At 39.0% G+C, this 12,201-nt stretch overlaps 1 protein-coding gene across 1 annotated transcript in view; it reads left to right on the plus strand.

Annotated features, from left to right (window-relative positions):
- Positions 1–477: 477 nt before the first annotated feature.
- Smp_163620 (helicase swr1, putative) overlaps positions 478–12,201 on the plus strand; it is a gene marked incomplete at both ends in the record, with an annotated part of 42,071 nt that continues 30,347 nt past the window's right edge. Inside the window, 4 exons of the mRNA XM_018790939.1 lie at positions 478–538; positions 3,163–3,221; positions 5,493–5,843; positions 6,847–7,366. Of these exons, the coding sequence (XP_018645948.1) occupies positions 478–538; positions 3,163–3,221; positions 5,493–5,843; positions 6,847–7,366 (991 nt within the window). The remainder of the gene's footprint in view (positions 539–3,162; positions 3,222–5,492; positions 5,844–6,846; positions 7,367–12,201) is intronic.

Consider the following 12,201-nt stretch of genomic DNA (forward strand, 5'->3'; position numbering starts at 1 on the left):
TTAACATGGTGGCGCGCCTAGAAGACCATTGTTTACTTTTCTAATATAGAAGCGTTTAAGATCGATAGCTCAGAAACTGTTCAAGAATTATATAAGAGATGATTCTCTTGCGATATTTTATCTTTATGAATTCTCACACTGTAATCAAACAACCTTCTGTCAGGTTACGTGATGAATACTGACTCAGGAAACCCTGTTTTGTATGGACAAACACTTTGCATGGCTCATAAATCCACGAGTAACTTTCAAACTGACTGAAATTCGTTCAGTCGAGTGATTAGACTATTGTCTGTTGATCATTAGCGAACATCTGAGACAGTATCGAAGCAAAAAAATGAGAATGTGAAGAAAACATTAAACTTAACACAAAGGTATTGTTTATCGGACACTGGATGTTGGAGGGAATTCGAGTTGTTCTGCACTCGAGGCTGTTCGAATATGTAGTTAAAAGGCATCAGAAAGTAAATGGAGGGCGAAATGGACAGGACACCAAAACTCCAAAGTTTCCCCAAGTCGGTTTTTCTGAATCCTATGATTTGTAAGTTAACGAATGTCGCATCAGTTTTGATTTCATTTGAAATCGAATATTCATTGTTGGAATGTTTCAAGAATAAAGTGTCGTATATTGTGATTTCAAGTCATACACAATAGAATCAGGTAGTAGTACTACTTGAATTCTTAGTGTTAGAAAGATCATTTACTGTGTAGACATATTTTAGTCGTTCACTTTCCCGTTAATTTAACTCTAGTGTTGTAATCATTTATTTGCGGTTTTAAAACCTTAGATAACGGAATCTCCCTCCTCATACACCAATGGTTGCCTTATTCAGTGAAATGTATATGTGTTGCGACTCAGGATCATGATTTTGTCTACATTTTGTTAACCCTCATGGAGAGGACTTTCAATCGTACTGTCTTCAGTAATCAGTAATAAGTATAGGTCTGTCGACCTATAATAATCCTTGCAGTTTGTAACACTGTGGAGGTCCAGTCTCGTTTCTAATATATCAACAGAATGTGTTTGTATTAAGTCTGGTAGAGAATTCCAGTAATTGATTACTCCATGCGAGAAACAAATCTTCAGACGTAGACGGTTTGATCTCGGTTTTTGAACTTTCCTCGAATGTCCTCTCAAATGATCAGTCTTAGACGAAAGTTAAAAATAAGACATGTTAATACCAACGTCATCTTTCAGTATAAGATAAGCCAATGTTAGAACATTCCGTATTCTACGGTACGATAACAGAAATTAGGACGTCAAACTTAAGAGAGCCATCCGGCGAGACTAAAGAACATGGACGACCTTTGAACGAATCTTAAATGACCTTGAGAAATATTAGTCAATCAGAAGACAGTGTATGGTAAAAATTTATTATACAAAACCAAAGAATTAAAGTGGATACTGTTCTTTTACATGAGTTAAAAACTTATCAAGGTTGGATATAGGTTCAGAAGTTCTAAAATCATATTGCATGCGGCAAATGAATTCATCCATATGGCTCCATAGTAGTCTGCCTCTGGAGCCATGATAGGGTCTCAAAAACTCTCAGTCTTGACCACATAGCTTCTATGTTGTTAGTGTGCACCCCAGTAGTAGGGTCAACGAAATGGCGCTTATGTATAACGACTTCATGCACATATCCCAGTCTACCTAGACACCTGTACGCTCTCCAATCATCTGTATAAACAGTAGTGCCCGGCAGCACATATTGCTGTATAATCGGTATGATTGTTGGTGCCTGCCGGTTCCTGACTCTTTGGAAGTGTCCTTTCTGTAATGATCTATCATATATTCCAAGGACCTGTGAGGTATATTTATGGAAGAGGTACTTACCCAATCTTCTTTAATACAACGGCCACGGTTGTATTTGCGTTTCCTTACAACCGTTTCGTCTATTTCAACAATGTTCCCCACTCCTCCATACAATTACTGTACGCTTGTCAGTTTTGTTGCACAAATATTTCGGCAAAACTCGTACCATTGAACTGCCGAAACTTCGCTTACATCGGCAAAGGTGGCAGCTAGTGTTACCGGTGCTTTTATTATCCAATTCGCAACAGGGAGCATAATTTGTCTCAACCTTAATTTTGACCGAGCAAAAAAAGTCCCTGTTCGAGCTGATTTCTTCTTCCAACATGAAGGACATCGAAAGATAATATCATCACGATAGTCTGCACACCGTACAATGGTCATTTGACTACCGCAGTCACAAGTATAGGAGCTTCTTAATAATCCCTTTTCTTGTAGTCGCTCAATTATCACGTCTCGAAAATCCGCTATAAAGCGATCGTACGTAAGCATCATGTTCCGAAATTACTGCCGTGACCTTGAAAACCCGCGAAAGCTTCTGATTGGCTCGTCCATGTTCTTTAGTCTCGCCGATTAAACTCTAAGTACACATGTTTTTTCCTGCTGCATTTCTGTTTCTGTACTCATAAGTAAACTACTTGACGCCACAAACGATATCTTTGGTACTAGCTCTCAAGATATGATTACTGTGTCTGGGTGAAGTGGACTTTATATTCGACCATCTAATGTCTGTACTAGCAGTCTTTTTATGCAACTGTATGAGATATTAATCTATAGTGGATGTTGTGCTACAACTTCATAAATCAAATTTTTTTAGCCGTTCTCACTTGTTTGCTACATACTTATTCCTACCGTATAGCAGCCTTTTAAATTAAATCCGTTAGCACATTTTTATTCATGCTGAACATGAGTATAAAAATGAGGCTTCAGTTCTCTTAGTATTGTTATTTAATTTTTGTTGATACAATCAGTGATTTTATCCTCAACTAGGAATCTTCTCCTAATTGATCTCAATGTCGTAGGCTGAATACGCATCTCTATCACCATTTATGGGTTACGAAAATTTTACGGATATTTCTCGCATTTTTATTTAAACCCGGCCATCACTTCTAAGGTAACTGATGCTGTTGGTTACTTACGCAAATAGTTGCTTCCCAGCATTTTGAGTTCCTTCTGTTTTCTACTCCAAATGCATATTCAGTCTGAACGAATGTATGCATGGGGGAATCGTTTGTTTATATAAACAGGGAAGTTGTCCAACTTTTTTTAAACTGTACTTATAAAATAATCACAATTTTCAAAGTAATTTTGTTTTAAAGACTGAGTTATTCATATTTGTTTTGTTATTTCAGTCCACAATTTAGAAAATGAATATTGGCTTAAAAAATGCTCTTCACACCCTGAATACAAAGTAAGCTTAATTACTGTTACATGAAATTAAAAGTAAAACAATTACACATTACAATTGTTGATTAACATTACTACGCTCTTAAATTTTGTACACCTGAAGACTTTCAAGAATAAATATTAAGATTCAATTTTAATCTCCCAACATTTTGCTGAACTATTTTGGTTCAAGCCTATTTGTATTCTTTGCATAACGAAGGTTCACCATCGTAAACTAATTACCCCACTATTTTACTGTCAAATTTAGCGAAGTTTTTAGTAAGACAAGATCAGAAAACGGTTTGTGAATTTCATTGCCAGTCATTATCAGATGAACCAAGAGATACTTAACTGTCTTCACTGTGACAAATAAAAGTGGTCAATTATTGACTGTTGTGTAGCATTTACTTACATCATCGATTGTTCATTTGCTAGCTGATAAATAGCTCAGTAATGCTATTTTTTTTGGATATTTTGTATACAACTAACAGCGTTTAAGTCCTTGTTGCATGTTCTCGTAGTTAATCATCAAATTTGTTTTGTAAAAATCCTTCATTCGGGATTAGTCCCAAACAAAATCTATCAGTTTGATAACTATATCCATTCCAGTGTCATAATGATTCTTCAGCTACTGTAATCTTTACATTATGTGAACCAGCAATCTCTGGATGTACCAGTATCACTGAATAGATGAATACGAATCACCAAATAAGATACAGAACTATTCAAATCACGCCACTGTTAGATCTCTAAATCGACAATAAAATAATATTTAGTACATTAAAAACTAGGCATACTGCTAATAAATGGTGAAATAAATAACTTTATTTTAAGTTACTATTGTTTGAAGCTTTTGGTTATTTGTTCGAAACCATCTCACCTACTTTGGCATAGATGATGCGTTTTATTGTTACTTGTAATACAATAGATTTGTCAGCATAATATGTCATTAGTGAAAGGAGTACCAAATAAGTAAATTAACCTTATAAAGGCTATCTACTCGAACACAACTGGTCAAGTTAAAGCTTATGACGAACTGTAATCAGAATCGATTACCTGAAGTGGTGTTCGTCAGGGCTGTCCACTCTCTCCACTCTTGTTTAACTTTGTCGTTGAATTGCTTTTAGAGATAACACACCGTAAGCAACAATGCAAGCATGTTCGGGATGCGATTCTCCCTTCCGAAATGCAAAATGTTACTTCAGGATTGGGTTACATCGAAACCTGAACTAATGATAGAGAGTGAAGTAGTTGAGCGTGTTGACCGCTTCACTTATCTTAGGAGTCTCATCAGCCATTGTGATCTTATGTGTGACGAAATCTCTGCACGGATACAAAGTTCTCGTCTAGCTTTCGCCAACTTGCGTCATTTATGGCGTAGGCGAGATATCCGTCTAGCAATCAAAGGACGGGTTTACTGTGCAGCAGTTCGTTCCATTCTACTTTATGGCAGTGAAACGTGGCCGATAAGAGTAGAGGCTATTCGCAGGCTACTAGTATTCGGTTATAGGTGCCTTCGAAGCATTTGTCGTATATCCTGGGACCACCGAGTAAGTAATGCAGTTGTTAGGAAACGGGTACTAGGTAAGGATGGCAAATCGATTGATGAAGTAGTGAAATCTCATTAGTTGAGATGGCTGGGACACGTGTTACGTATTCCCAAGCACCGATTGCCCCGGCTTGCAATGTTATATGGTGTAGGGGTAGGTTGGAAGAAAGCTAGTGGCGGCCAGACCAAAACGTGCCACAAATCCATGAAGTCACTGACAAGTGGACTGAGCCATGCTGATAGGTGTAGACTACCTGGTTGGGATTCGCGAGATGATAGCAATCGATGGTTAGAGACCTTGAATGACATGGCTCAAAATCGTTTGCAATGGCGCAGGTGCATCCACTCTTTGTGTTCTACCAAATTCTAACCTTCTGAATTCTTCATATCCTTTTCTTTTTTTCTCTCTTCAAATGTATTTCACTGGATTGTACTTCTTGAATAACATCTCCAAACCCTAATCTTTCGGATTACTGCTTATACTCTTACTACTTCTACCACAATGGGATTCGAATCGATAACTGCATCTTTGCGCTAATGTGGTATGGCAGCTCGAACTGATGTACGTACGCACATACGAAGTTCTACGTTGTTGTTGACTGACTGACCAAATTAATTACGTATCAGATTATCTCAACTCCAAACAAATTGAAAATCGATTTTTTCATTGATTTTCCGTTACCACCTGTCTTTCATTTCATTCCTGTTTGTTTTTATAAAGATAATTACATTGTTTCTCAATTTTAGCTACTCAAGCCTTCTGAAGGTGAACAATCGCGTCCTATAAGTTCCTTTTCTCCACAAATTTTACGGGAGTTTCATATTTTGTTAGCTGAATGGAGATCAGAAGCTCGTGAACTTGTAGCATGTATGAGAGAGAAAGAAAGACAATCTATTTTAGCTTCAGTTGGTATTCATACATTTTCTGAGGATGTTCTGTCTCAAAAAGACAAAGACATATCTGGTGACCTCAACACCAAAAAAATGTCACAAAGAAATCCTTGTACTTCTGCTGTGTCGTGGAGGAATTCAAGCTTTGTTTCTGGTATGCGTAAACGAAAATCAACTCAATTAATTCGTGGCAATCGATCTTCAAAAGTTAGTTCTCTTGGTCTTCTAAATTTAATTTACATATTTAATAAGTACGGGTTCGTGTATACGGAATCAGTCTGCAAGTCGTATGTAAGGGCCGATGATAATACTGAACTATCCTACCTAAGTAAATGTAAGGTTTGAACTTGCGATTCTCGTCTCCGTGTGGCAAGTTCGACTGCAGGATTGGTCATGAGCGCTACGGTGGCTGTCCCGATGAAAAAGGCAAAGTCGTCGAAACCTAAGACACCAGCTAGTCACCCGCCAGTAATCAACATGATTACAGCGGCAATTTTGGCAGTTAAGGATCGTAAGGGCAGCTCACTCGCTACTATCAAGAAATACATAGCCGCGAATTACAAGTTTGATGTCGAAAAGCAGGCAGCACATATTCGCCGTGGCATCGTGCATGGTGTTGAGAAAGGTGCTCTTATACGAGTCGGAAATAAGGGAAAGGGTGCATCTGGTAGCTTCAAAGTAGCCGAAAAAAAAGTTGTTGAAGCCAAACCCAAGGTTGCTAAACCGAAAACTAAAGTGCCTTCTGCTGTGAAGAGTCAAGTGTCGTAACCAACCGACCACTGCTCTTGATTCACTAGATAAATATTAATTGTTACTTTAGGGACTCCGTTAAAGTATATTGACGTTTTAACCGTAAGAAAAAAAGATACAACTTCATATCGTCCCTTTAATAATACAAACTGTTTCCTTAATACACTAAAACTTTCCTTAAGTATGGAATTTTAGCGTGAAATGCTACTCTTTATGAAGCAGTTTAGACTACATAATTTTAAATTAGCATGTACAGCGAGTAAAAACTTTAGGTGGAAAAGTATTTGAAAAGTTTATTTAGTAACTTTTTGGTAAGTTTGAAGATTATTATTACTTGTCGATTACAGATTGCAAATCGAAATCCAGAATATAGGGTCACTACTATTGTACTTCAAGCAATTATAACCCTTCAAATACTATGTGTAAACCAATACTTTTGTGTTAATTTGTTAACATCTAGTTCGTTCGTCTATCCAATTATCCCCAGAATTCATCATGGTCGCGAAAAAATTGTTACAATAACCCATTACTAAAACGGCGTGATATAAACAAAACATCCATTCCAACCGAAAATCTGAAAAGGACCACACATATTGATAATAAATCCCAATATCTAGATGAAGATGATGATGAGGAAGAAGACCAGCTGACTGCTATCGTTTCTCGTCAACGTCAAGCATTTTCTGCGCGCGCTGCTGCTGGTCGTCCAAGCATACGTAAAATACAGTCAGATCTTCAAGCCAAATCTGGTGATGCTGCCTTAAGCACAGTCTCTAGTGTTCCAGCGGCTAGGAGACTTTCAGCTAAAGTGTTACGCGCGTGGAAATCTTTGGCTAAAAAGATAATTTGCAAGGTGGCAAGGCAACGTGGTACCAATCGTCGAGATAAGATAATCATAGCAAAACGCGCTGCTCGTGAATGCGCACGTTTGTTACGTCAAAAGGCATTAATTTCTCAAAAAGCTGCTAGAGATTCAATAAGTAAGTGTCCATTTCTTATTTCTTTCTTACTTAAGGTATACCTTTAGTGCATAAATTGTGGACCAAATTGAAATAAATTTAGATTTCTGATTATCCAATCAGGACAATACATATAAGCGAACAATGCTGTTTTCTATTAGATGTTTATAAGACAGCAACATTTACATATATGAAAAACATTAAATTAATCAAGGTAGTTTGTGAGTCAGCAATAACAACGAAATAGATCACATAGTTAAACATAATAAGTAAAATGTGCAAATTGATAGCAAGATGACAGATGTGCTGGTAGATATGAGCATAAAAGCTTGAACCAAAGTTTCAACATAGGTATGTTAACACTTGCAACAATAGACACAAAAATAGCAATCATTAAAAATCATTATAATTATCTAATGAATCTTCAAATAATTACGTGGTGAAGAATATATACGAAAGACGTTGATGGAGAAAGCGTATAAAGGATATGGAAAATAAGAATAATTATTATTACTAAAGCCGTCTTTTATGCTATATCCAGCCATGGAAAGAACAGAGGTATCAAAAATTCCTTCTGAATACATATACCAAAGTTGTCAATCTGAATCCTTATCGCTTCTGTTGTATTAAGAAGACGAGGTCGAGCCCCGTCGGGAAACAATTATTCTACACGACAGATCATTTAAAATGATTTAGCTTTATCTATCACGTAACTACTGTCGACCAAGTGTGATAAAACAAAGCTATGTTTTGTTTTCGTCCAACCCTTTCCAAAACAGGAAAATGTTCACTCAATTGTTGCTTAAGTTGCTATATGGTATCCCCAATATTAGCTATCTCCGAGCGAGCAGTTGATTTTGTAGATACACATAGAAGAGGTCAAATCAGGTAAATTATCCTTAGTTTAAGTTGATGTTACTGGTCAACTAGAAAATGCTGTCGTAAAATTAACTGCTTAAAAAGTCCTTTTAACGGCTCTCACTAATCCACCATATAGAACACCGCTCGCTAAATCCCCATTGAATTTTAGTTTTAGGAAACTTAATTTCTCACGATTGGTTCATATTTTCTACTTTTGATTCCCTGTGAACAGACACCTTACTGGTTGCTGATTTCTTTTAGCATGCGATTGGTAAATTCTGGTTCCTTTATGGTGTCATCTGAATAGACCCTTTTTGATCTGCCTAAAAGCTTTCTAACTAAATTTATTTTTTATCAGAGGCTTGTAAATCTAAAGGAATTTGTATATGTAACTTTCTATTTATATCATATGGTAAATATTATGAGGTCGTATTTGGGTACAAGTTATGGACCTGCAACTTGGGTTATTCGGCCGCCCCTTACCAGCTAGTTTCTGTTTCTTTACAACTATAAATATCACCTTACAAGAAAGTGATTTTACATTGGTCTTTCTAGAGACACTATCTAAGCCTTTACACGGCCTTAACAGGACAGCTCAACCCTGTAACGCAAACACAGGTACCAAAAACCCTGGTAGGTCAATGTTCCTGTCCTAATCCAGCCGATTCAGTACGTAGGCTTGAGATCCTACTCGCTTTATAACTTGGTATACTAGCTACCTCATTCTCAGCTATCTATCTATAATTAAAATAACCCTGAACCTTAATAATGATTAAGATCTTCTTTGGATTACTGTAGACTGACTCTACCAATGATAACTACTAGAAAAATTACTGTTGCTTCAATGCTCACTCGGACAAATCTTATTTATAATCATATGATAACATTCATTTTTATTTCTTTTGTACTACGTCACTTATCTACTCTTTTATTCCCATTTCGCGTATTTTATTTTTCAACTTATACGGAAACTCGCCTATGGTGGGAACCCTGTCCCATATAAACGATCTCAAGTCACTGACTGGTCGAAAGTTGAATGATACCACCGAATACGAATACTAAAACAGTCTTTCTGAAACCACGTACGACGTTCAAACTGACTTCCTTCAACGTTCGCACACTAATGCAGATCGAACAACAGATAGGGCTGGCTATGTCTTTGGAAAGTCTTAATTTTGACGTTTGCTGTCTATCCGAGACCCGTATTCAAGACTCTAGTGAAGTACTACAAATTCGATCTCCATCTGTCGCTTCGAAAAGCCTGTTTCACGTGCGCTTATCCGGGAATCTTGTGGCATTTTTGTCTGGTCTTGCTGGCTTTGGCGTCGCACTAAGCGATAGAGCTGAGGCAGCACTAATCGATCGGATCCCCATTTTAACAGTCAATTATGTGCTGTTAGATTAGAAAGCTCCATCAAAGTGAGGAGAAATCGGCGTGAGAAACGATATCTTTTTGTCATCTCGGCCTATGCCCCGACAGATTGCAGCCCGGATGCAATCAAGAACGAATTCTACCACCAGTCGACTGTTCTCCAGAAAGTGCGTCCGACATATATTGTAGTACTAGCCGGAGACTTGAATACACAGGTCGGGCGTCTAGGCACAGAAGAGCGTCGTTTAGGTGGTCGATGGGGACTTGTTGGTTGCAGGACAGTAACGGGGACCGTCTACTGCAACTGTGCACAGACTGCTACCTGTTTCTGGCTAGCACTAACTTCCGGCACAGTCATCGCCGGTGTGCCACCTTGCATCCTCCCTCTGCATCTCAAGCCTGGACTCTGATCACATCGCGATCAGCTACCACTGGCGTGGTTGTGTACAAGACTGCCGCTCCTTTTGGGGTACCTATCTGGAGTCTGATCATGCCCTGATCTGCGCCATTCTTACCTTACTTTTCAGTGGCCAACGAATTGACCGTCATCAACGGATTAATGTTAGTAAATTGGTTGCAACTTCTGTTGCAAGTAAGTATCGAACCGAGTTAGCTTTTAGGCTAGCTACCATCCCACCGAAAAGTATAGATGACCATTGGATGCAACTGCATGACACCATGTAAATGGCGAGTAAAGCCACTCTCTGCTTTGCGAAACGTCCCGCTTACAAGCACCGGGTTTCTTCTGGCTCCTTACAATTGATCGAAGCCCATCAGTGTACTCCGGGTGACCGTGAGTATGACCACAAACGAAGGCTGTTACGTAGTGAAATTGGACAAAGCTTGCGTAAGGACCGAGAAACCTGGTGGTCGGAGCGTGCTAATGAGATGGAAGCAGCAGCTGCATCTGGTAACTGCCGGAAGCTCTTCCAACTCATCCGAACCACTGGCAGCAAGAAGTCCGGTGTGAGTGAAACAATCTGTGAGGGTGACGGGATGCCAATCACTAACATCTGTTGACATCTTGGACGATGGGCGGAATTTTTCGAAGGGCAGTTCAACTGGCCTGCTGCTCCGGCAACATCAACCAGTTTGTCCTGCCTCCCATGGCCGGTGACGACTGATCCACCAAACGAGGCGGAAGTCCACAAGGAACTCCAACTGTTGAAACGCTACAAATCACTTGGCCCAGATGACTTACCTCCGGCTCTTTTTGAAGATGGTGGTGACTTTCTGGCTAAGGAATTGACTGCGTTGTTTGCAAAGGTTTGGGAGCTAGTGAGTGTTTCAACATCAAGGAATGAGTTGATAGTTGTCCCTATCTTTATGAAGGGTTCACGTTGTTCCTTCAACAACCATCGGACGACAAATTTTCTTCTGATTGCATCCAAACTGTTGGTTTCTGCTGTACTTTGAGAAAGATTGACTCGCGAGGAACAGGCTGGTTTTTCGTTTTGGTCGAGGATGTATTGTTGATCCGCCCAATGGTAAAACACCGTCACATTTATTACAGGCCAACAATCATAGTGTTTCTAGACACCAGGGCGGCCTTCGATTCGTTGGACAGGACCATTCTCCGGGATTGTCTGTTGAAGAAGGGTGTGTCTGAAAAGTTTATTAGCATGTTGAAAGTCGTATGTACTAACACCTCAGACAGAGTGAGTGCATACAATCGCCTCTCTCCATTATTCCATTCAAACAGTGGGTTTAGGCAGGGATGTCCAATCTCACTATTCCTCTTCAACTTCTCTATCGATGACGTTCTGGAAACAGCTCTAATGGGTGTAGGTAATGGTGGTGTGGATCAGTTGCCTTGAGAAAGACTTCTCGACCTTGAGTATGCAGATGATATTGTCTTACTGTGCGATAATGCCCAAGCCATGCAATCCGCACTTAATCATTTGAGAATTAGTGTCCGTAGGTATGGCTTGTGGTTTGCACTTTCGAAGTGTAAAGTACTTTTACAAGACTGACAAGACCCTGATTCCGCACTCACCCTGGATATTGAGCAAATAGAAGTAGTCGAGGATTTCGTGTATCTGGGTAGCTGCGTAAGTGCTGGTGGTGGCGTTGTGGTGTATGCTACTTATGTCGACATAAGTAGAATATGACTCTAATCAGAAGTGGAATACCTGACCTCAAAAAGTTGGGAATATCGAATCGAAGAGAATGGGAACAGAGAGTTATTGTTGTAGCAATGAAGAAACGATGAAGTTTGAGATAATTGATGCAGGATTTGCAAATGAAGTATTGAACGTGTGATTTTCACATGTGACAAAAGAACTCTGTAATTTTGTATTAAGGTACGTTGCTTGTTCCTATCTGAGTTCTCGTTCATTATAGCGTGAGTGATGAGGCCAATCCATATATGATGAAAGCCGAAGCGTTCTATGTCAATCTGGTCCATCTTTGGCGACTTCGTGATGTTAGTTTGGCTGTAAAACGTCGGATCTGCAATGCATCAGTGGGAGAATTGACTAGACAAGCCGCTAATACATATAAAATAAATGAGTAACTAAATTTAGGTTTATGTATTCAGCTTTGACTCACTTGGAGGGTTAACAATACTACTCAAACTCTGAAACCGAATTCAGTGGAGTGAGGTTCGAACCTACGAGCCAGT

This window comes from Schistosoma mansoni (assembly GCF_000237925.1).
Source record: "Schistosoma mansoni, WGS project CABG00000000 data, supercontig 0013, strain Puerto Rico, whole genome shotgun sequence".
Taxonomy (NCBI): domain Eukaryota; kingdom Metazoa; phylum Platyhelminthes; class Trematoda; order Strigeidida; family Schistosomatidae; genus Schistosoma; species Schistosoma mansoni.